The sequence below is a fragment of the Xenopus laevis genome, chromosome 4L (genome assembly GCF_017654675.1).
Source record: "Xenopus laevis strain J_2021 chromosome 4L, Xenopus_laevis_v10.1, whole genome shotgun sequence".
NCBI classification, from domain to species: domain Eukaryota; kingdom Metazoa; phylum Chordata; class Amphibia; order Anura; family Pipidae; genus Xenopus; species Xenopus laevis.
The window spans coordinates 27,334,953-27,361,748 of NC_054377.1; the positions used below are offsets into that span (position 1 = coordinate 27,334,953).

The 26,796-nt window shown below is 38.7% G+C and overlaps 1 protein-coding gene across 6 annotated transcripts in view; it reads right to left on the bottom strand.

The window, feature by feature from the left end:
- The window catches only part of mark2.L (microtubule affinity regulating kinase 2 L homeolog), a 97,324-nt gene extending 82,128 nt beyond the window's left edge, over positions 1–15,196 (bottom strand). The window contains exons 1-2 of one of the 6 annotated variants that reach the window (XM_018256486.2): positions 15,044–15,196; positions 14,443–14,531 (exon numbers count right to left, since the gene is read on the bottom strand). In XM_018256486.2, the coding sequence (XP_018111975.1) occupies positions 14,443–14,493 (51 nt within the window). In that variant the 5' untranslated portion in view covers positions 14,494–14,531; positions 15,044–15,196. 6 annotated transcript variants of the gene reach the window in all.
- Between the last annotated feature and the right edge of the window lie 11,600 nt (positions 15,197–26,796).

Here is a 26,796-nt window from a genome sequence, read left to right on the forward strand (position 1 = left end):
TGCATAAAAAATGTTCATAGCACACCCCATTAGAACACAGAGAATGAAAACACAGCATTTCACATCTAAGCAAATAGCTACATTTTTATCCTTAGCCTGAAGCACACAATATAGTTTTCAAGTATGACATGCCTACATTAAAACAGCCCTTGCACACTTGGGAACAAAGATACAAAATAGGAGGAGCAGCTGCTCACCTATCATATTTGTGGGTTAATAAAAATACTAGTATAGGTATTAAAATCCAGTTGCTTAAATATTTAACAGTGCAACATATGTAACCGTCAGTCTGGTATTTCAATACCAAGCCCATAAAAACAGGACACGTTATATAAATTCCAGGTATGGATTATAGAGTTGCCAGCGAAAACTATAGGTGTCATGCATTTGTCCTGAGAGATTTACAGATTTTGAGGGCAGATCTTCCAGACTTGCATCAGGAGGTGAATTGACATATGATACAGGGAGATATTAGTCAACCCACATCAAAAGAAGTTAACAGCCAGACAGGAACTCGGGGAAGTATTCTCCAAGGGATTTCATAGAAGTACTTACGACTACAGCTGGCCATACACTTTAAAAGACCAGTAACATAAATGGTTTTTTTTTAAAATTAGTTTCTTTTTAACGAAAAAAAAAGACAGTTTTCACTTTTAATTCGCAAAGATTTTATGAAGAAATGACTTACCGATTCTCTGCTTGCGCTCCTCTTCAGAAATGGCGACAGGGCAACTATCCATTGTGCGGCGCTCGATTTCTCCTCCCTACCTTCTATAGGAGATAGCCAGGGAGAAGAAATCGAGCACCGCACGATGGATCATCGCACTGTCGCCGTTTCTGAAGAGAAGTGCAAGCAAAGAATCAGTAAGTAATTTCTTAATAAAAGCTTTGCGAATTAAAAGTGAAAACTGTCTTGGTGTTATTTTTTTCGTTAAAAATAAACTAATTTTTAAAAAAAAATAAAAAAAAAAAAAATAATGTTACTGGTCTTTTACGATCCACTTATTTGGCAATCTCTGCCTGATTTGGACACCTATGTAGGCACTGACCCATATCAGGCCAACAACTTTCAATCCCACACAGGCCAAAAAACTGCCAACTTGTTTTAGGGGCCAAGTTGCCAGCTTCTAACTGGCAATTTAATTCTAACAGAAAAGTAATTGTACACAGAGCAGTTCCAGTGAATGCAAGAAGCAATATAAGTACAAAGTTTGTATAAGGTCTAGTAACTCATACACAAATTTGATTGCCATCTTTCATTAAGCTTGTCATAAAAAACAATTGACTGGAATGCTTGGGCAAGTTGAAATCCATGAAAATCACTTGGAGGCACGGTTTTAGAAAAGCTAATAAATAGATTTTAAAAATGGCTCAGGAGGAGACGGAAAGGATGATTTTTTTTATATCATAAAGCTTTAAAAGCCACAACCCCTGTTAGTGTAAAGCCAGACAAGGAGATTCGGGGAGATTCTGTCGCCTGGCGACTTATCGCCACGTCTTTTGCGCGATTATCTCCCCGAACTGCTTCAGCGTCTTTTCCCCATAGGCTACAGCGCAAAATCGCCTGCGCTAATGCACACGCGGCGATGCATTTTCAATAGTCGCCCAAATCGCCGCGTGTGCATTAGCGCAGGCGGTTTTGCGCTGTAGCCTATGGGGAAAAAAACGCTGAGGCAGTTTGGGGAGATAGACGCGCAAAAGACGTGGCGATAAGTTGCCAGGCGACAAAATCTCCCCGAATCTCCTCGTCTGGCCTTACCCTTAGACCCAGTGGTTTGAATAGTGCTACTCAAAGAAAAATACCACACACAAGATGACAAAAAGTAAGGGGACAAATGTCATGATGCAGTGGTCACCAACCATTGCCTCGCAAGCAAAATGTTGGTCCACATCACCTTGGATTTTGTTCCCAGTGGCCTCAAAGCAGGTGCTTATTTTTTAAATTTCAGGCTTGGAGGCAAGCATTAGTTCCATAAAAACCACATGCACTGCCAAACAGAGCCTCCTGTAAGCTGCCAGCCCACATAGGGGCTACCACACAGCCGATAACAGCCCTTATTTGGCATCTGTAGGAACATTTCATGCTTGTGCTGCTCCCAAACTTTTTGTACAATTGAATGTGGCTCACAGGTGAAAAGGGTTGGAGACCTTTGCATTATAATGTAAAATTAATTAATGGGTAAGAATAAATAAATCGTTTCCTTCGAATCTCCACGCATGCAGGAACATTTAGAATGTCAGTAACAAAATGGGATGGACCGGGACAGTTCCTAGGACCCTAGCACAAGCTTTCAAAATGAACATAAATAGATGTATGAAAAGGATCTTTAACAGCTCTGGTTAAATGTGCCTTAAAGTAATACTGACATTAAAAAAATATTATTCAAAATGTCCATCAAAAGTTACCTATAGCTCATGTTGATCATTTTTCACTGATAAAGCTGCTTTTGTAAGTAATTGTTACTTGACTGTTTTGCCAACTTGACTGTCCCAGGTAAAAAAATTTTTCATTTCTGGTGTCAGTATCGCTTTAAAACCTGTTGGCACAAAAACTCTTGCAGCTTTGTAAGCCAATCAAAAAAGGACTGCGTTAATTGTAACTTTAGAAGCTGAAAGGCTCCTGGAAAAGAAAAAAAAAACAAAAAGCCTCATTTGTGAAAATCTTTGACAAATAAACGATAGAAACGCAGACATTATTTCCGTTTATAGACAAAGTGCTATAAAAAGAAGTTGGCAGGTGGACATACTGCCTTTGGTTGGGGTGGGGGGTAAGAGTAAAACGTTATTGGGCACAATCACCTCAGAATGCAAAAATATGCATTATAGTTCTTGCCAGGGGTTACAGTCACCAGGAAAACCATCTTAATCATGTGTAGCTTGATTGGTAACACTTTTTGGTAAAAGTATAGGATCGCTTATCTGGAAACCAGTTATCCAGACAGCTTTGAACTATGGTAAGGTCATCTATCACAGACTTTTTAAACAAATATTTTTTAAAAATGATTTCCTTTTTCTCTGTTATAATAAAACAGTACCTTGTACTTGATCCCAACTAAGATTTAACGTAACCTTGTTGGAGGCAAGATAACCCTACTGGTTATATTTAATGTTTAAATTATATTTTTAGTAGACTTAAGGTATGGCAATACAAATTACAGAAAGATCCTTTTTCCTGAACACCCAAACCATTCTGAATAATAGGTCCCATACCTGTACTCGCATTGCAAATAAGAAAGAGCTTTAGGAACTAAACCAAGAAATAACTTCAGGCCTCAACACGGCCACTGCTTTGGTGACCCTTTTGATTAGTATGTCATAAGACAAATGTTAGTTTGCCCAAAAGTCCAGTGCTGCCACTTGGACCTTTAGTATGGGGTAGGGATGCATTGAATCAATTATTTTGGGTTTGGCCGAACCCCAGAATCCTTTGAAAGATTCCGGTGAATACAGAACGAATCCGAACCCTAATTTGTATATGCAAATGGGGGAGGGAGGGTGGAAGAGAGTTGCGCTTGCAGCTAAACGTTTTTTTACTTGTTTTTTTACTTTTTACTTGTTTTGTGACAAAAAGTCACATGATTTTAAGGGTTTCGGATTTGGTTCGGCCAGGCACAAGGATTTAGCCAAATCAGAATCCTGCTGAAAAAGGCAGAATAGCGAACCAAATTCTGTATTCATTACATCCCTAGTAAGGGGTCATTGTTGGATCATCAAAAATATTCAAGCAGGTAAATAGTCTATGCTAGACAGAAGGATACGGTTTGTTCCCAAACCCTAGAATAACTTAGTCAGGTATTATTTTTAAAAAACCTTCTTTGTTATTACAACCAGCTACACACCCTGCAATGCTACTGAACCTTTCCACTGCCAGGTAAGGAAACTGGGCATTCAGGTGACAGATGCTCATAATCTGTAAACTAAACTGCTATCTTGTTGCTATGGACACTGACATCACCAACATAGCAACACTCACAAAGCACTCTAAATTTTCTCACAAGAATGCTGAATAATTCAATACTTGCTTGTATACACCACCACACTGCACACTAAAAAGACACACAAAAATGCATAGCAGACACACGGTCAAGTTGTGAGTTCGCAAATACATCTATGATGTTTTATTTTTCGCATTTTTAGGGATTCTTTCTAAAAACAGCATGTACAATTGCTTGTGTTTGCCACACATAATGAATATGAGTCTTAGGGAGTATTTTATAACATCAAGTATCGTGTTTTAAATGTATTTGTGACACTTAATCAACATGTCTTTCTCCTCTAGGGTAATGGAGCTATAAATGCTTTTTTGACTGCTTATAAATGCTGTTAAAATTAAATTGCATGAAAACATTTATTCTTTGGCAAAAGCATTTGGTAATTTGTAGAAAATGCAAAATGTGTTTATACATGGCAACACATGGAAACATTTAAAGATGCAGTATGTCCTCTTTTTCAACATTAGTTCAATGAATGAGACTTGTGCTGAACATACTTTTTGCCTATTGTCAGAGCTATATTTAGGTCCAGTGCTGCCCCAGGCACCAAATTGCAGCCTGATCCCTCAGCTCCCACAGTTTGGTACTTGTGCAAAAGGCATGTCTGCTGAGCTGATCAATAGAGCAAAGGTACCACCCCACGCCCCATATTTAGGCAAGTAACTAGCAGGAGCTGTGGTTATTTTATTTTTGCTAGTTTTTTTTTCTATCTAGGTGATACGCCCGAAATGCTGAAAAAACTGCATTTGAACGTCACATTCTAATTTCTGTTTTATGACCATAATCAAAATAAGACAGATGTCCACTGAGAAGTTCTCTGCATAATGAGTTGTTCCTTAGCTCACAGCTTACTAAAGGTAGAATCTGGGGAAGGGAGGGGTTTGTTTATAGTGTTCAAATGAACAGGAAGTAGAATGTGACTATTTTAATTTCATATCTTGCTGAAAAAAAAAACATACATATTTGCTAATTATAACAAAAGACAGAGTGTGTTCAGCACGAGTCCTATTCAATAAAATAATCTGAAAAAGGGGTGTTAATATTACACAATGTGAACTCAGGGGATAGATAATGCAGGGTGTAACGGCAACAGCTTACAAATTCTAAAGCATTACTAGCAAGTATGTACTGCAGAAAGCAAGTGAAGTTTGCTCAGTTAGAGCAAGAGAGGAAATTACAAAAAAAAGCAAACAGGAAAAGGATATGCAGATATAAGGTCCAGGTTACAGATAACTTACTTAAAGCATATTGCCACCCTTGAACTGGAAAAGAGGAATGTGAGAGAAAGCAATTTGCATGCAGAAAGAAAAATTCCATTGCAAGAATTAAAGAATAAACTGCCACAGAAATTGGTACTGGTAGCATTTATAAGGAACCCTATTATTGCAATACCAGCACTTGAATGTGCAGCTCAGCCCAAAATAATAAATATAGACTGCACCAAAATAATTATATAGTCTAGAACACGCCAAGCTGATTCATAGCTCCCTAAACACCAATGGGATAAACACCTCTTATGGATATGGTGCATGAACCATTTCAATTACAGGTATCGGACCTGTTATCCAGAATGCTCGGGACCTGGGGGTTTTCCAGATAACAGATCTTTATGTAATTTGGGTCTTCATACCTTAAGTCTATTAGAAAATCATGTAAACATTAAATAAACCCAAAAGGCTGGTTTTGCGTCGAATAAGGATTATATATTAGTTTAGCACAAGTACAAGGTACTGTTTTATTATTACAGGGTAAAAGGAAATCATTATTTAAAATTTTTGGATAAAATGGAGTCTATGGGAAACGGCCTTTCCGTAATTTGGAGCTTTCTGGATAACGGATCCAATATCTGTACCTCCAATTTCTGTTGTCAAAGCCCTTCTACTTACAGCAAAGTGTTCGATTTCACTTGGGAAGTGCCACGAGCCTTGTGTATAGCTACTACTCAAAAACGCATGCTGGGCAGCAGAGTTTTGAACACCACTGCAGATCACACAGTATGTATTGAGATCAGTATAATTGATAACAGTTTATAAATTATTTTTCTGTTATAAGTTTTAAAGGAGAAGTTATGCTTTTCTCATTAGTGTTCGTTATTTCATAGAGCATCCTTTCCCCTTTCTGACCGCTATAATAAGTCCCAAATGTGGGACAACGCAATCCGGGATTCAGCGCGGTTCGGAATTTGGCCTTTTTCAGCAGGATTTGGGCGAAACCCTCTTCCCGGCCGCACCAAATCCTAATTTGCCAATTAGGATTTGGTTCGGTATTCGGTCTAATCTTTCACAAAGGATTAGGGGGTTCGGTTGTGGATGGGGTACCTCTTTAAATAAAGCAGGATTACCACTGTTAGAGGCACATTTATCAAAGGTTGAATTTTCGAATTCATGCGAGTTTTTGAAAACTCCCTTAAACTTCAATAAAAATCGAAATGTATTGAAAAAAATCTAATTTTTAAAACTCAGATGAAATAAATCGACCTGAAAACTAAAATCTAACTTGATCAGAGTTTAAAAAAAACTCCATTCGAGTTTTTTCCCTGAAAAAAACCTTGAATGTCAGGAAGGCTGCAAACAACTTCAAATTGATCCCTGGACCTCTCCCATTGACTCAAACAGCAAGTCGTCAGGTTTTAGGTGGTGAAAAGTCGAATTTGAATTCTTAAAGGGCCAGAGTATGATAAATCTCTAAAATCTAATTAGAATTTTTTTTAAAAAACTCGAATCAAGTTTGGATAATCCCCTAGTTGAATTTGACAATTTTGATCATTTAAAAAATTTGAATTTTAAATTCGACCCTTAATATTGTACATACTCTGGATATACCAAACATTATACCTATTATTTCATTAACAACACCATATATACGAAGGCTGATGCCACACAGGGCTGAAACTCAGCATCACGTGCCATTGGCCAACAGTATCTTATATACCCCATGTTGTATGCAAAACCCATTGATTCAATAATAACGTGCCCGATTTACAAAAAAAAAAAAAAAAAAAAAAGTCATCCCAAATGTACTACTGGAAATATCATTTTTCACTGGAGCTACAATCCAGTCAAAGTGTTTTGTCAATCTTAAAATAGGCCCAGCAGTTTCTGCTTGTTTAAGAAAGGATATAACCAGGCCAGTATGGGCTTCTGCAGATATGACTTGTGCTTATAGAAATGTTCAAAAATGGGGGTGCTGCAAACAGGAGAAAACTATACCTAAATAATAATAAGTGGGGATACAGAACATGGAAATAGTTGTTTTACCTCATTTTTGTTTACTTTTGGATAAATACCTATTGGCTTTCTACTATAGCAACCAGATGAACAAGGTATTAAATAAATTCCTTGCCTCACTGTCAAATCTTGGCCCAAAAACTGAGCCTATTACTCATCTATGGTGAAAATGAGTTAATGACACGTCCATATGAGTTTAATCAGGATAAGACCGTATCAGATACTTAACTAAAAGGTAGGCCATACACGTACTTTACAACCCTTTTAGCCACACCTTGAAGTACTTGATATTTTTTTAATTATAGCTTTTCTGAAAGAGATCCCCCATCCACCAAGTTTAGACTTGACGCTGAATAAGCCGTGTTTCCATACTATTCTATACCAACTCTGCTACATAACTGAATGTTTCCCTTATAAACCAACTGTTCTGTATATCGGTTATAGTTAATAACTTAGACTAGCACATTAGAAGACAACCTGACTAATTTGACTAATAAGACTTACTTACATTTTTTTTCAATAACTGTATAAAAAAGAACATTATAGTTCACCTTTAAACAAGTTTAAGTGTGTATAAAATACCCTATTTTTACCTATGTTTCGGTTTGTCTTCATATATAGTTGAATTATTTACCTTCCTCTTAAGCCTAGAACTAACAAATGGGGTCACTGACCCAGCAGCCAAACAATAATTGCAAGGCTACAATTTTATACTTTGTTATATTTTTTACTTAGTCTTCCTATTTGGGCCCTCTCCTGTTCATTTTCCAGGCTCTCATTCAAACCACTCCCTGGTTGTTAGAGTAAATTAGACCTACCAACCAGAAAAAGTAAAAAAAAAAGTAAAATGTCGACATCATATTAAAAGTTCATTTAAATTAGGAATGCACAGAATCCACTATTTTAGGATTCAGCGGAATCCACTATTTTAGGATTCAGCGGAATCCACTATTTTAGGATTCAGCGGAATCCTAAATCCTTTGTGAAAGATTCGGCTGAATACTGAACTCAATCGGAACCCTAATTTGCATATGTAAATTAGGGGGGAAAGAGAATCACATGTAACGTGATTTTTTTGGATTCAGTTCAGCCAGGCACTTGGATCTCGGCGAGTCCAGAATTTGGTGCATTTCTAATATAAATACATCATCCTTGACATGAGAACTCCTTTCTTCTATTCAAGCATGGATATTATCACCATCATTCATTCATAAATATAGACATTATTAAATTTAGACTGGTATGGGATTAGTTATCAGAAAACCCATTATCTAGAAAGCTCCAAATTATGGAAAGGCCATCTCCCATAGACTCCATTTTGATCAAATAAGAAAATTTTTTATAAATAATTTCCTTTATTTGTGTTATAATAATTCAGTACATTTTACTTGAAACAAACTAAGATATAATTCTTGGAGGCAAAACAATCCTATTAGGTTAAATTAATATTTAAATAATTTTTTAGTAGACTTAAGGTATGGAGATCCAAATTACAGGGAGAACCCCTGGTCTTGAGCATTCCAGGTAACAGGTCTGTGTACACACACACACACACATATTTATAACAAACAAGCGTTTTCCCATAATTAAACAAACAATGATTACAGAATAAATATAGGATCAAACAAGAGCTTAGAATCTAAATGTCCTCATGTCAAGACTTATTTGACATGAAATTTTAATTTATTTTCTCGATTCTGGAATATTTTTAAATATTTTTTTAAACCTTAAATATATCTGCATTAAACAACAGCCACTTAGCCAGTCACATCACCTGTTTGTCGAGATTCCCCTGCAAAATAACACAAACTGGATGTATTCAGTAGCTTTGCATAATTTTGTGTCACCACCAAACATAGACACATTGCTTTTAAGGCCCTCCTCAAAGCCAAATGATATAAACGTGGCCTCAATGCAGAACTGAGGCTCTTTGAACCCTCAGAACAGAAAGCAAATGTTTTCTTGTCAAGAATCCAAGAAGACCTATAAAGCCACTGTCTAATGTACCACATCACAAAAAGCAAGTGACGTGATCTGTCCCTCATAAAACCATGCTGATTAATGACTTAGAATACCATTTCCAGGACATAGCTTGAACGCGATCTCAAATAACTTCCTCACTACAGTGTCACACTTACAGTGCTATAACTGTCAGTTTCAGACTGTAGCCACTTCTCAAATATTGGTATTACATCAGCCTTCCCGCAATCCAGTTTCCTCCCATTTACACATATTTTTAGTTACCCTATATTAATCTTTGAGATTTCGGTTCCCAAATCTTCTCCTTTTCCAATCAACACTTTGAAACAAGGGCAAGTGGTAGATATTCAGTGTAGAATATTAACAAATTATTAAGCAGCTGTTTAATAAATATATATATATATATATATATATATATATATATATATATATAGTTTTTTTTTGTGATCAATGCATATAATGGAGTACGCTAAGCTACAACTGAACTAGTCGCTGGAGCAAGCAATACATTTTGAATTTTAGTCACTGTTAAGATTGCAGCCCAGGATCTAATTGCCATAACTCTCAGTCATATTATATATCCCCCCCCCCAATTTAAATTTGGCTAAACTATTGCCCCCCTGTTGGTGTTCTGATATGGCAGAAAATGTCCAGAAACATGAAAGTACATAGATTAGATATTCTAGCTCGAGTTAGGAATCAAATTTTACATCCATATGTCAGTCTAGTCGTGCCACATTCCAAGGACAGGAACTTCCAGCTTATACAATCTTTAATTCACCACTGGTATAAAAATGTGCCTGACTGTGCTGACGCAGGAGAACATCAACTTTACAACTGACAGTACGATGTCTCATATCCTGTGTGTACCTTCTATATTCAAATGATTTTATCATGAAGATCCTGTTGAACAATTTTACACTACATGAAGAAAAAAAAAAGTTCTTTGTAACATATTCACTCTGAGCATTGATGAGAAAATGTACCTTATTTCTACATAATGCTTAGCAACACATTTTCCAGCAACCCAATGACTAGCCCTTTTGGGGTTGCCCTGCTCATGAAGTCACCAATATTCAGTATGGAACTTTATGACCATCAGTCTTGGGTGCAATCAGTGGGCGTTGCACATAAGACTGCTAAGGGTAAGGTCAGACGAGGAGATTCGGGGAGATGTTGTCACCTGGTGACTTATCGCCACGTCTTTTGCGCGACTATTTCCCTGAACTGCCTCAGCGTTTTTTCCCCATAGGCTACAAGGCAAAATCGCCTGCGCTGATGCACACGCGGCGACTAACTTTGGGCGACTATTGAAAACGCATCGCCGCGTGTGCATTAGCGCAGGCGATTTTGCGCTGTAGCATATGGGGAAAAAACGCTGAGGCAGTTCAGGGAGATAGTCGTGCAAAAGACGTGGTGATAAGTCGCCAGGCGACAAAATCTCCCCAAATCTCCTCGTGTGGCCTTACCCTAAAACACCCACGTGCAGAGTTGTTGTACCTCAGTCTTATGCAACTGATTATAAACCTAAAGACTAACGTATTTTTCCCCAATTTAGCTGCCTTTTAAATGGCATGAACAGTCCAGTGTAATACACCTTACCCTTACTGAATAACAAAGATTGCTGTCTGTTTCATGTATTGCCATTTTGCAAAACAGAGTTCACTTGTACTGAGTTAGTTATTAAACAAAGCAAACCTGTGTAAACATTACACTGAATTAACTTTTGCAGCTACTGATGTTTAGGACAATCTTAACCAATTCTTAAAGCTGCCATTCACTTTAGGATTAACTTTAATTCTAGACTACCTAATACTGCATCAAATTGTGGACTTGCTAAATCATAAATTACCATCCTGGTTACCATGAATTCAAAAACCACAGAAGAATTAAACTGCAAATTTACTAAATCATTTGCTTTCAAAAGTGAACGGTCTCTTCAAGAAAACCATTCTCAAAATTACAAGTGACTCCCCAATAAAAGATCAGGTTCCCAGTAATTGTCAGAAATTTCTGTGAAAGACTTGAGATTAAGGCGGTTTGAAGTAATTACCTAGCAACATCTAATATCAGAGGAATTAGAAAAAAAAATTACATGAAGAAGGATTGCTGCTAAGCTAAAGCATGTTGCAATTTTAATACATTGGGACATCTTCGTTTATCACAAATTCTAGAGACTGATGCTGTAAGCAGGTCACAGATTCACAAGTTATTCATACAATTAGAACATATAATTATGTGCATAATTATACTATATGTTATAGTTTATCTTCAGCAGTCCCACCCCCTGGCCTGATGGTGAGATACTGGCTATTGTTCTGCAGCAGCAGGGGTTATTATTGCCTGTTATGGTTTCAAAGTTAACCATAGAGCAGCCAGAAAATAAACAAATGTAAGCGGTGCGTCACCCCAATACTTTTGGTTCTGTCACTGACCTAAGCCTCGGGGGACACTTTGTTTTTACTTTTTCTACACTGGCATTAGTAGGCAGTTGGAGAAAGGCAGACTCATTGTCTTCTGCCTCATTTATTATTATATGCGTACGTGGGTCCGATTTCAGCGCATAACTTATAATTTGTGTGATTGTGCTAAAATCGGAAGGCATTGGATTGTTTTTTTTTCTTGACGGCACAGATAACGCCTAGTGTGCCACTATTCTTACACACTCACCAGTGGGAAGCACCAGCAGAAAATATTTTATTCACTTACTGCCCAATGCCTACCCAAAAAGACAGAACTGCCTCTTAAAGTAATACAGACACTACTCTACTACTATTAAAAATTGCCTATAGGTCATGTTGATCGTTTTTTTTTCCAATAGACTTGCTTTTGTAAGTATTTGTTACTTGAAGTTGCTAATCCTGAATGTTTTGCCAACCAGACAGTCCCTTCTCAGTCTGCTAGTTATAGATTCTAATGCTAACAGACTACTGCTGCACAAATATGGCAGCCCCCTTATACATGGGGTAAGATAGTTAATGTAAAAGCACCAGACAAATAATTGTATGGCCTGTATCTCTGTATCACCTATTTCTTTAAGGAGGAAACTAGTCACACAACGAAGTCAGACTCCTAAATCACTCCATTTATGGACAACTTTTTGAGGGAAAATTATGAAAAAGTCTAAAGATGTTGAAGTGACTGTCAACAATAACACTATGTATACAATAACATGTGTTTCCTTTAGCTGCCTAGTTAGCCAAAATCCCACGTATTCTTGTGCTTTATTACAAGAAAATCTTTATGTCACTTACAAGGAAACACTGAGCTGTGGGACCTCTGATACATGGTACTGGCAACTACACTATACGGCCAACATCATTCCAAAAACCAAAGGTATTAATATAAAGCTGGTCCTCAATTTGCCTCTTCACTTATGGAAAGGCTTTCCACTAGATGTTGGAAAATGGTTTATGGGTTTTGATTCGATTCAAATCACAAGAGGTTAGACACATTTGCTGGTCGGTCAGGCCTGGTTAGCAGCATATTCAACCCTCAAATGTTCAGTTAGTTGAGGTCAGGGATCTGTGCAAGCCAGTCAAGTTCTTCCACTACTATCTCAGCAAACCCTTTCAGTATGGACCTTGCTTTAAGTGTAGTAGAAAGTCTTACTCAAAAACCAAAAAAATAGAAAGGAAAGAAGACGAGAATTTCATTGTACCCTGTATTTCTGACATTGTTTAAAGCTCTGATCATCATTTCAGAGTATCTGGTTACTTGTAGATAAAAAATGTGTCCAGATGCTTTGAATCCTTCTATCCTCTCCAATAATTAAATATGTATAAATACATATCCAATAATTAAATATGTAATATGTACATGTTACCATTTATACCCCTAAACCAGCTATTAAATTAAACCCTTCTCAACTTTGTAAATGGACGTCGTGGAATGAGCATTGTGCAACCAAGTTATGAATGAATACTAGAAACTTACAATTAAAAGTCACAGCTTGAACGCTGGCTTTCTAAAGACTAAGTACATTAAGGGTCTGGCCACACGGGCAGATTAGTCGCCTGGCGACAAATCTCCTCTTCTTCGCGGCGACTAATCTCCCCGATCTGCCTTCCGCCGGCTAAACAGTAAATTGCCTGGGGGCAAGCACACGGAGCAATTTGTTTTCCGAAGTCGCCCGAAGTTTCCTCGTGAGGCAATTACGAACGACTTTGGAAAACAAATCGTTTTGTGTGCCTGCCCCCAGGCCATTTGCATTTTAGCCGGTGGAAGGCTGGGAGATTAGTGGCCTCCCTGAATCTGCTCGTGGGGCCAGACCCTAAGTAGTACAGGTATGGGATCTATTAACAAGAATGCTTTGGATCTTGGTGTTTGCTAGTTCTGAGCTGGCGAATTACGAATAATGTGTTAAACAGCTGCAAACCTAGGCCCCAGCCTAAGGCCTCTTCTCAACTTAAACTTATTCTGTAGAGCTATAAGAACTTTCCAGCTGCCAATGGCCTGAAATTCTGGTTTGGAGGCAACTTTAGTTTGCATAACAACCAGGTGTACTGGCAAACAGAGCCTCCTGCAGGCTCCCAGCCCACATAGGGTCTATCAATAGTCAATCACAGCCAATATCTGCCACCCCCAGGAACTATTTTTTACATTTGAAATTGGCTCATGGGGCAATAAAAAGTTTGGGGATTCCTGCTGTATGGAATTTGCAGCTGGTCTTTACTTTTCACAGTTTTTTTTATATTATTCACGATTATTTGTATTTCATTGTTCTGCCTCTTACAAGCTTGGAATTTAAATACTTATCTAGTTGCTAGAGGTTAATTACCATAGCAACCAGGGGGCAGTCTTAAACGTTCAGTGCCTAAAAAGAACAATAAGAACAATGAAACTGAAGCCTCAAAGATAATATATTGTTTAGTTGCTGGGGGTCAGTGACTCGGACAAGACAGAATCTTTTAGCTGCAGAATAGGAAGAGTCAGTAAATAGAGGCTAATGATTCAAAACCCATGACACAAGCCCATGCTTATGTAGACCAGTTGAAAAGATATTTAGTAATAGATCCATGTATACTAAACGTTTATGTAAAAGTGAACTTCCCTTTTTAATATATTACACCATAGCGTGCAATTTTCATGCATTAATGTAAAAACGAAGCCATGCAAATCAGACAAAATGGGCAAAGTCTTGACGCACTTTTGTTACCGATGATTCTGGCTGGAAGAAGCTGAGTGTATATACATATTTATAAAAATTCAAAATGTAAAGCGGATAAATATATACCACGTACCTGGTCAGCATCTCGTTCGTTAACAGTCGGCAGCGGTGTCCTGGTGGTCATTTTGGCTCTACAGTTGCCTCAGCCAGATCATCCCGATACTGAAATTACCAACAATTTATAATAAGGGTTTTGTAGGACCTGTCCACAAAGAAGAGCAGCGCCTAGGAAGAGAGAGAGAGACCACTACCTTTCAGAAAGCCCTCACAAGACACACCTACAGTACAATTTGGTTTGAAAAGCTAAAAGGACACATCATAAAAAAAAAAGCTGCCAAAGCTGTAAACCCCTAGGAGACTGGCTTTTACTTCCTCCAACACAATAAGACGTTGGAAAAAGAGAAATTTAATGCATATACATAAGAGAGCCCCTGTGAATATATTGCTTATGTACTAAGGAATGCAGACACAAGCATGCCACGAAAGGAACAGACTCTAGTGGCAGATTGCCTATTGAACCCTGTGTTGCTCCTAGTAGCCTGGCCACCCCCCGAAAAGCAAGAAAGCCACCTAATCTCTTACTTAGGCCCCGGGAGGAAGATACCTGCCCCCCTCCTCGCTCTGCAAGAAAGGGGGAGGGCAGGATAGGAACGGAGACCTCGCCTCCTGCTTACACCTTGTCTCTGCCCACTCAGGTACAGTAGCCTTCTCCACCCCTTCTTGAAAATTGGCCTCCCTAAAGGAAAACGTTCCGGTCGCTGCTAGTTCCAAGTTGCTAATAGGCCACGGGTGACGTCACGAACACGTGACGTTAAGCCGCGAGGGGGACGTCTCGAACACGTGACATTCGGCGCCTTCTTCAAGTGGCTATATAACTAGAATAGGCAGGGATGCAGTTTTTAGTCGGGGGATGCTTAGGGAGAAACGTTTTATTAAATGTAGTGCCACAAACTCCTTTAAGTGAGTATTGGGTTGCGCTCAGGGTTGGCGGGTTTCCAGCCACTACTAATTTAAAGCGGGTTTTCTAAGTAAAAGCTAGCCAAGGTACAGGTTTGTACTTGGGAAACCAGACAAAGTTTTTTTTTGTTGCCCTAATGTGCATCTCCCAATGCATGTTGGGTAATGTAGTTTAATGTAAGACTACAATACCCAGCATGCAATGGGACTGAGTTGTGTAGAAATCAGGAGTTACCAGATTTTGGGCTTTGTACGCCAATCTCTCGTCCCTCTAAAGCAGTGATCCCCAACCAGTAGCTCGTGAGCAACATGTTGCTCTCCAACCCCTTGGATGTTGCTCCCAGTGGCCTCAAAGCAGGAGCTAATTTTTGAATTCCAGGCTTGGAATGAAAAAAAACCAGGTTCACTGCCAAACAGAGCATCAATGTAGGTTGAAAATCCACATAGGGGCTACCAAATGGCCAATCACGGCACTTATTTGGCACCCCAAGAACATTTTTCATGCTTGTGTTGCTCCCCAACTCCTTTTACTTCTGAATGTTGCTCATGGGTTCAAAAGGTTGGGGATCCCTGCTCTAAAGGTTCTCACATTTTCAGGTGCCTTTTCTCAATTTTAGACAATTTTGGTGCAAAAAATTGCTGTGCACCAAAATGGCTATAGATTTGCTTGTTATACCAATATTTATTGAAATTGTATTAGGGCCTATTGGGGTCCCTTTACCTCCTGGGCCCCCCTCTGTAGTTACGCCCCAAGTGACAAATCTGTCCCATTTTACTTCATGGAAAAATTTGAAAATCAGTGAAAATTTGAAAAAGGCTTATTTATATATATATATATATATATGTGTGTATATATATATATATATATATATATATATATATATATATATATATATATATATATATATATATATGTGTATATGTGTATATATATATATATATATGTGTATATATATATATATATATATATATATATATACATATACACACACACACACCATAAATACAAGCTGCACACCTCGAGTGTAGATAAAGAGACCTGGGTGCTCAAGTAAACTTGAGTAAATATAGAGTCTCGAGTACCGGCACTCACAGGATTTGCACAAAAAGGAGAAAAAGGTTATCTGATGAATAAAGATGATGGTTTATTAAGCAGATGTTTTGGTTCCTTGAGAACCTTCCTTGAAAAAGGTTCCTGTGTGGAACCGAAACGTCGCTTTAATAAACAATCATCTTTATTCATCAGAGGATTTTTCCCCCACTGTACATATTGTGCTGCTTTTGGAGTGACCAATGGCTAGTTTTGGGCTGGTTTTAAAAATTAGATCTGGCAACCCTGGTTGCGCTGGGTAGCATTAGTATTTTTTCTTGAATAAAAATGCTAAATAAACGTCTGTATTAGCTGTTGTATGAGCCTGGGGCACTTGTTGTTAAGTTGAGGCTGTGGATCTATGGCACTTGGTGCTCTCTGTAAGGTGTTCACCTTTGAGTCAACTTTTAGTACAATGTGTAGAGAATATTCGGAAACAATATGCATTTGGTTTTCATTAGTAATTGTGCTTTTTGCCTTTTTAGCTTTTTATTCAGCAGATCTCCAATTTGCAGTTTCAGCAATCTGGTTGCTAAGGTGAAAATTACCCTAGCAACCATGCACTGATTTGAACAAAAGACTGGAATTTGATAGAAGAGGACCTGACTAGAAAGAGAAGAAATAATTAGCAATACTTTACAGGGTATTTGTTTTTAGATGGGGTTAGTGACCCCCATTTAAAAGCTGGAAAGAGTCAGAAGGTGACCAATAATTGAAAAACTATACAAAATAAGTAATGACATTCAATTGAAAGGTTGCTTAGAATTGGCCGTTCTTTAACATACTTGAAGGTTAACTTTAATATCAGGCAGTTATTGGAACCTGCTTATATGTGGAGGAGTGCTTTTATTTTCTCAGTGTTGTGGATGTTTTGAGGTGTGCTTTTTTTTTGAAGGGGGGTGCTGACTTTTTTTTGTATTTTTGCCCTGTGTGCTGAGGTTTTTGGTGTTGGATAATTGGTGGTGGCTAGATTTTTCTTTTTTGGTGGGGAGAAGTTTTTGTGTTCTTAGAAATGCTGTTGTGCCTTTTTAATCTTTCTTGGTGCTGTTTTGCTAGTGTGCTTTTTTTAACCAGAATTTTGAGGGGAGATTGTGTTAGTCTTATGGGGGCATACGTATTTAGATGTCCTAGTGTGGAAGGTACAATGTGTGGTGACATTAGATGAGCTGTTCTAGATTTATGTCTGGGGGGGGCATTTGACTCTAGAGCAGTGTGTAGGGAAAATAGACATATCAGATTGGAGTGGGTTGTGGCAGCTGGTGAGGTCTTGAGGTGTGTAAGTAAGGCATTGTTTATGTATCCTAGGTATGTGTATTACGCCTGGCAGTGTAAGTTGTATCTGATTGTGAGAAAGTGAGGCAACATTTGTCACCCCTAGGTATGTTTGTGTCTTTGGAGATGAGGTTATGGCGGTAGGAGATAGTCTTCCGTTTGTCAGGAATGGGGGATCGGTTGGGTCAGTCTGGGTGCCTCCAAGGCATGCGTTTCATTGTGCATACAGTCTTTTGAACCTCTAGGTAATTCTGTAAATGTGATGTTTGTATCACATGGGGAAAGTTTGGGTTGTATTGTGACGCGTAGATAATTGTCTGACTTTGAAAGGTGGGCTGTGTTGGTTATGCTATATAAGTTTATGGCTACATCATGTTAAGGACCAGTCTATAGGGCCCCTAGATGTATATGAAATAATATAATATATAATCTCCATACAGCACGTGTTCTTTATAAATTACAAAAAATAAAGAATAGTCATTCTGAGATTCACCTTTGCTGTTATAGCATCAGCCCTGCGTGGTAAGCCGCTTCTGATGTAATACCAATATGGCTGCACTGCTTGAGCCTTGCTGTATAGATGACTACTGTTTCCCGTATGCTTATTGGACTCTTAAGCACCCTGTTCTTTCTCTCATTGCTTTCTCTTTATCCCTCCACTACTTTGATTAATAATTAAACCAGCCCCTCTGCCAAGATAGACCTGTGAAAGGTGTGAAGTTGTGGGCGCAGGCCATCGCAGGTTATTGTCTTGTACTCGGTCTCTCTACAGGGGGCGGGGGGGGGTGTTTCCTCATGCGTGCCCCTGATACCATTAATCCCGAGTGGTGGCTTCCCCCTTCAGCCAGATGTGCCAGGTATTTGACCTATATATTAAACTTTGTCTAGGCGGCCCTCCTGTCATTGTAAACATGTGGGTTATGTATTGCTTCACCTCTGGAGGCAGGTCAGAAGGATTAGACTCTTGACCCCTCCCTCAGTATATATTGGTTTGATGCACCTCTCCTCCTCGGTTCTTTTGTCCTGCCTCAGAGGTGAAGGACAGAGACGACCCTTCTTTCTATTTTTTTTTCTCTTCCATTTTTTACCTAATTACAGTTTTTCAGGAGATGGAGGCATGCAGAGCTGTCTCCCATGTATATGCTATTCCCTCCTTGCTGGCATTTGCAGTAAGTGGAATGACCACAGCATCCCTGGACATGTATTATAAGGGATCAGGGTCAAGCATGCAGAGCTGCCTTATACCCTATTACAAGAATAGTGAGAGGTATGGCAATGGAATTGGCCAAAAACGGGGTCAGGCATGCAGAGCTGCCTATATGCCTCACATAGAACAGAAGATGAGAGATCTTACTCAGTGAATCGGCCCAGTCGATGAGTTCAATAAGATGGTTATAAGAAGTAGGTCTCAACAAATGATTTTAATCGGTGGATTTAGTGTATAAAGAAGTGACAAAGGTGTTATCAGTATAAATAATATGAAAAGTGAATTTCAGTAAGATTGACCTCCATAGTGAATTTAATCGTGGAGTATACATTATTAAGGTACCTGAGGAACTCACTAAGTTCTTCACTTGTTCCTGACCAAAGAAAGAATGTATCATCTACATAGCGCATATATGCTTGGATGAAATAAAGGTCTTTTCGAAGTAGTCCACTGATAATGAATTGGAAGCTAAACACCAATTGGATAATACTATGTATTATAGAAAATTAGTGACCCTACTCTGAAGTATAAAAAAAAAAAAAACTCGGCTGTGGTGCAGGGGATAAAACCTGCTTCTTATCATCCACCATGTCTCATAAAGGGTCTTCCAAAGAGCCAGTTTTTTGGAGAAAGGATATGGCAAAACTATCCTAAAGTCTTCTACAAATGAGGTACGGGCTATTCCTCGAAAGAAATTACTCTAAAAAGAGTCTGTTTGCACCAATACGTTTAGAAAAATTCTTTTAATCTGAGCCTTTGACTACAACTCAAAAGCATGTTGTGAAATCATTTTGAAATATTGGGGGGGGGGTCCAGAGTACGGATCCTAAATATTGCTATCTTTTCCGAGTACCTCCTTTGTTCTTAAATAGACGTGGGAAGAGTATTGGGGACCTTATTAATCCTAGGTCCTTAAGAGAACAGGGTGGCCGGTGGTCCGTTGTGCTAACTATACCTCCCCTTCTTCTATAGATAAGAAAACTACATTGATTACACTCCAGGGACAGGTAATTCCCCCTTTTTTAGTAGGGTTAATTTTCTACTTTGTAACCTTTTAATCTGATACTTTTATATAAATATATATATATATATATATATATATATATATATATATATATATATGTAACCAGTTTTGACCTGGCTATTTTGTGTAAATGTTTTGATTTCCTTCCTTAACCTGATTCTACAAGGACTTTCGTTGGTGATTTAACATCAAGGCAATGTCATTTAAATTTTTCACATGTGACTGTTTCTGCTTTGGACTGTTTCTGCATTGGACTCTGCACCTTTCATTGGGGGTGGGTTTATTCATTAACCAATTATGAATGCTAATTTTCTTGATTGGTTTCTGCACGCTGGATAAAGGGGCTTTGCACCAGAACATTGCACTTCTGCATTAATAAAACTGCAAGGGTTGGCCCTGCAACATATGCCTTGTGTGCCAGTGTTTACTTCTCACTGCCATCACAAATCTGTGCCAGCTCAGCTCCAGCACCTGAAACAACCTGCTCCAAAGAGATCCCCATAAGAGTATGAAAGGGACCCAACAGAGTGCAGTCCTAGAGTGCTTGCCAATTAATATCGCCACTTAGCTGACAATGAGTCTTCTTCCTACACATTGGAAAATAAGGGAGTTTTGGCTAGGAACTTTACAGGGTGGGGCTTCTTTGATATGCAGTGTATTTTTCTTTCATGCTGACCGAGAACCAGCTTATTGTTAGTGTTGCTTGAAAGGATTTAAGAGAAAAGACTATTTATTCAAATCCCTTTCAATTTAATCTGTGAAGTTCATGTGGGACCGAAACGTCGGATAAGATGTAAAAAATGTGTGTGAAATAAATCAATTTGTTCACAATACAACAGTGAGTGTTGATCCTCCATTGAAGTATTATAAAACCATTGATCTTGCACCACTGGCCTCACTGGTTCGAGTGCGGGCACTGCGGGACATTGTATCTGGTATGTCTGGTTGCACCAGATAATGATCTGGTAAATTGGAAGTGCCGTTTGAGGTGGTGTGCATGTGGTGAACATAATCTAGGAGCCCATTCATGTGAAAGGTGCACTGAGAGCTCAGAACTAAGTGAATCTTCAGTCTGGCATAGAGCATAGCTTGCTGCTTGAACTATGGGTAGCTGCAAGTGCTTAGGCTGTGGCACGCTAAGGGGCACATTTTATGTGCTTTTAGTGCTCCAGCACTTGCATTTCAACATAGTAAAGAGATGGAAGGGCAATACAGCTCCTGTGCATCATGCTGGAGGCTGCATAATTGATTTTTTCATGCATAGCATTCCAGGCTTAATTGTATGAGTCACCTAGGCTATGTGTCTGTACAACCTACAATTAGATACAGAAATATTCATGGGAAATACTTGAGAAGCCTATTCATTGTATGCTGCCATATAATTACTATGTGGAACCAGGGTGGAGCAATAGACTCTGAAAATAATTGTGAAAGACTGTTATATAACTGTGCCCAGTATTGCTGAGAGAGAAGATGGAGGTAGCACTAACAGAGTTATCTAAATATTGAAATAATTGGCTACATTCAAACTATATACCAAGTATAGTGAGTTCAAATATATATATATATAGATATAGATATAAAGATATAGATATATATATATAAATATATAGATATAAATAGATATAGATATATAGATATAGATATAAATATATATATATATTTATGTCATTCTGTTCCATGGAAAATATTCCTCAAATATATTGATTTGAGAGAATTTATATTGCTTTATTTAACAAACAGCTATTTCTTGTGTAACCTTAAACAATACTTTCTATTTTCTATTTGTGACAGTTTTTCTAATATTGAAGGGTAAAGTGTCATTTTTCACCTTCTGACGCAGCTCTGGCAGGGCAGGTCACGGACCCTGTAAACTGTTCTAAATTGATACATTTAATTGATACATTTAATTGATACATTTGTTATCTCTGTCCCTGCTGAGCAGAATCCCTGAGTTTCATTAAAGACAGCTGTTAGAATTGATACAATAGTTACTAATACTCCAGAAATGCTGCTGAGAAATGTATCCAATAAATGTTGCAAAATTTTAACCGTTCAGAGTCTGCACCTGAATTACTGAGCTGCCAGACTCAAACACCAGAGACAGGAACATTCAACTTTAAACTTGGATTTTGGAAAAACAGTAAAAAATAAATAATGGAAAGTAATTGAAAAAAGTCTTTATTTCTCGGGAACAATCTGAAAAAAAAGTTTGGAAGGTGAACCACCCCTTTTACATAAATATCTTAAAGCATGAAACAGGTGAGTGATTTAGACAAGCTGTTTGTTGACAGTGTCTTAAGATCTACTGATCACCTGCTAAAGGTCTGCTGGTAGATCCCGATCTACCTTTTGGGGACCCCTGGATTAAGGGGTCATTTACCAAGCTGGAGGCAGTCAAAAAGCACCTTCCCAATGGATTCAGTAGCTGAACTACTGGGGGTGAGATTGGACAGTGGCCCAACTGTGCAAATTCTGTGTGAACATTGCGTCTGGAGGTATGAAGGTCCAAATTACAGAAACGTCCATTATCTGGAAAACCACCAGTCCCTCTACCGTGCTGACTGCAGTAGTAAACACTGGGGAATAACGGGAAGGCGTCTGGGCCCATAACAGTTACATTACTGCATGGATTGTGCATGAATGGATCACAAAGAGCTGTGCTTTTCTTTGAATACATCACTGCTTGTATTTGACTGCACTGTGTTGCTGGTGGAAAGGTGTTGAGTGGTAAGTAGACCTCTCTTGGGGCACAAATAGTTTCCACCCTGTTGGGTGATGTTGTGATGGCAGATTCTATTAATGACTTTAAGTGCCCTGACAAATTAGGAGATTGGTCACCCAGCGATTTATTCTCCTCTATCGTGGGTGATTTATGTCCTTCAAATGCTTTCCCACCAACAATAATGAATCGCCAGGAAAAACATGCATGTCGTTTCGGCTTTCCCAAGTTGGCCAAAGGGTTGAGGGGAGTAAGAAGTGAGAACATAATCCAGAGTGATTCCAGTTTGTGTGCACTGATGCCTGCATGGGGAGAGGGGCAAGTTACAATTTGATCGCATGCCGAACTAGGGGTGCGTCATTTTAAAAGCTGGCATTGCTTATGGCCTGTATCCCTGTGATTGTGTTCTGATCGTTTGGCCCTCTGATCCAATATCGCCCACCAAGGTGGTTATATCGGGGGAAATTGTCGCTCCTTTGTGGCAGAAGCAGCAACAAGATTTCATAAATTGGAACTATAAGGGACAAAGTGTTAAGTTCCCTCATTCAAGTCTGCGACCCAGTGACTGTGGCTTTTATATTTGAACAAATGAATTTGTTTGGTGCAAAAAGCTTATTTAACTAATTTGACTTCCCATAAAAGGGTAGGTATTGAATGTTCAGCGTTCTAACAAGCACAACCAACCTTGTTAGAACATTTTGCAGCACTGAGTTTTAGTTCCAATGTTTGTTTTTTTTGTTGTTGTTTTTAATACTTTCATTATTTACATTTCATTTTAGATTTGCCTTGAGTTCTTTTTATGTGCTAAATACTCTTTTATGGTATTTTGCTTTATTGTGACAGGCTAAATTTCTCAAAAGCTTTTTCCAATTGCTTGTTCCAGTAGCACAAAGTACAGATACATCATATTTAGGTGGAGAGATTTTGCGGCAAAACATGAGCTATTCTTGTACTGTATTTTTCAGGTTTGGGAATTCAAGCCAATAATGCTGCCAGTGAAAGCTTGGTGCTCTTGCATCTATGGGTAGAACTCCACGGTGCGGCTCGATTTGACACGTTGCCGTGCGACGAAAAGCATTCAACGTGTTGGATGTTCTGAAGATACAGTAAGGGTCAGATTTATCAAAGGTCGAAGTGAATTTTCAAAGTAAAAAACTTTCGAATTTCAAAGTCATTTTTGGGTACTTCGTCCATTGAATAGTCCAAGTTTGATTTGAAGTTGAAGAAAAATGTGAAATTTGAATATCAAAATGTATCATGTACTGTCTCTAAATGCTGCTGAAGTGCTCTTTTAGCCTATGAGGGACCTCCTAGAACCCCTATGGAGGCAATTGGTGGAGTTTGAGAGATCAAAGTTTTTTGGGGGAAAAACTTTGAATCGAAGTAGATCAAAAGCGTTATTCCTTCGATCGTACAATTCAAAGTGGGCCGAATACGGACCACTTCGACCCCCAAAAACCTTTGACCTCTATTCGATTGGTCTTTTTGAATTCGAAGTTCGACGTTTTTTTAACTTCGAACTTCGACCCTTGATAAATCTGCCCCTAAGAGAAGGAGAAGTCTCCGGTAAGAACTACTTTATCCGACTGTCAGATGAAAATGCTGCACACTGATTGGAAATAAGACCGCAAAATGAATAGATATATTGTTATATGTATTCAGTTAAATATTTCCAATAAAATTTTTTATTGACATCGACTTTAGTGCTATGCCTGCAACAAGTGCACAACTGCAGAGAAATGCAGTACATAACATCTGGTCTGTAAAGGGGATTGCAGGTGCAGATGGCTGAAAACAAAAGTAGCTGCAGCAATTGAGCCACTGGGGAACGGTGTCCATGGCTTAAGAGGAGCAGCAATCTAGGGTCTTTACGGGCCCCTATGTGTCTGCAGAGACCTCCGTTTTCTTCCTATTTCACTATGATGCCAGCGAGGATTAATACCAAAAAGGTACACTGAAAAACAAACCGAGCAAGCCATAAGGTATATCATCAGTATAAGCTCTGGCACATGGTTGTTTGCATCTTTCCTGGTGAAGATGCCTGTGTTTAGTCTTTATTTCGGTCTGGATTCACATAGTTGAAGCACTTGAATATCTGTTGGGCATCAGGAGATATAGGTGCCTCTTGGGTTTCAACAAAAGTGAATGGGCTCTCCCATGGTTTAAATGGTGTTTCAGTCTATGGTGGCTGCAAAGAAAACATGGTAGAATTTCTTTTTTTTTTTTTTTACTTTTTATTATTTAATAAAGATGACAGATTGTGGTTAACAATATTTGACAAGTTATTGTCCTATATATTAATACATGGAAACCACAATAAAGATTGCTTCTTCAAACTATCTCCGTGTCCCGTAATTGTGATAGAATTTCTTAGGTTTCATGGGACCAAAATGTATCACATAAGAATCGGGAATTAACATTTCACAAATGTTTAACCCCTTCCTGCACATAGCAAATAACAATTCTGTAGATACTGTATCTGTATGTTGGAATCTGATTCTGCTTAAAAACTTAGAGGGTTATTTATCAAAGTCCGAATTTATCTCAATATTTCGTGTTACAAACTCTGATCAAATCCCCTTTGGTTTTTTTACGCTTATTTATTATTACATTTTCCCGAAAATATGCTTTTGCAGGAAAGAATCCGATTTTTTTAAAACTTCAGTTTTATTTGCAATATTTGAAAAGAGAAATGGTCATGCAATGACATATACGACATCATAGGGATATGATTTCTCACACGCAGGTGACATCTCAATATGAAAAGTACAATTGCAGATAAAATCAACCTCAAACAGATAAACATGTCAGCTATCAGAGCAAGTACAGAAAATAAATGGGAAAGGAAAAGAAAAAATACACAATGTGTTAGCAAAAGCTTGAGATTCTATCAAGGTTGGTTATAGGTGTCCATGAAAGTGTACCATTCACCCCAAATTTCATAATGCAACTCCAAGGAATTATCTCTCTCTGCCGCCCCTCTCTCCATGTTATCTCTAATATTGATTTGGTTTAAGCATTCTTGCAATGTTGGAGTCGTAGCAGTCTTCCAGTATTTGGCTATGAGGGTGGTAGCGGAATTGAAAACATGAAACAGCACTTTCCTAGTGGTTTTGGCTATGCGTATAGGATAAATTTGTAGCAGGGCCACTTCAGGAACCATAGGAAGTTGTTGTGTGAGTAGGTGAGAAAGCACCTGAAAAATATGTTGCCAAAAGGTGGAGATTATGCGGCATTCCCACCACATGTGAAGTAAAGTACCCTCCTGTCCGCACCCTCTCCAGCAATTCTAGCCAGCCTATCTGGGGTTAGATGCCACCTATAAATCAGCTTGATGTGGGCCTCTCTATGATTGGTGCATTTGGTTGCTCCTTGGGGGGCAGTAAGTACTTTCCGCCATTGCTGTATAGTATAAGATTTCTGGAGGTCCTGCTCCCATCTAATCATATATGGCAACTTACTATCCAGGTCCTGGGCCAACACTTGTTTATAACACTCCGAGATAAGTCTTCTCCCATTCCATGCTTTTTGGCATAAGTATTCCATACTAGTTTTGAGTCGACTCTTTTTATAATCTCTGGATTGGGAAAGGAGCCAGTGAGTAATCTGAAGGTAAGTGTAGATGTCCCGTGGATTCAAAGAATATCTATCATAAAGTCTCAAACGTTTCCAGGGAATTCGCAAAATAAATGTCCTGGAGTTGTTCGATGCCTGCTTCAATCCAAGATGCTATCCGAATCTGTGGAATAACTGCAGGCAGAGCTGAAATTGGAAACAGCGGAGAGGGAAATGACCCAAAATTAAGTTTGTTCGCCATACGGTGCCATGTTTGTAAAGTGTACCTGGTGGTAGGCAGTAGTAGGGTGATGGAGGGTCTGAAAGGTTTGTTTAGCCAGAAATACTGCGTAAGCTGATGGTTGGCGGCATATCCAAGTTCGAGATCTACCCATTTTCTGTGCCCCGATGGGGCGTACATTCGGATGGCCGATTCCAGTATCGTAGCTGTGTGGTAAGCCTTAATGTTAGGAATACCAAGACCTACGGAGGTCCTAGGGTATTGGGTGATTTGGAATTTGATCCTGGGCTGTTTGTCATGCCATATAAACTTATTAATTGTGCGTTGCAAGGCTTGGAGGTAAGTGGGGGGCAGAGAGA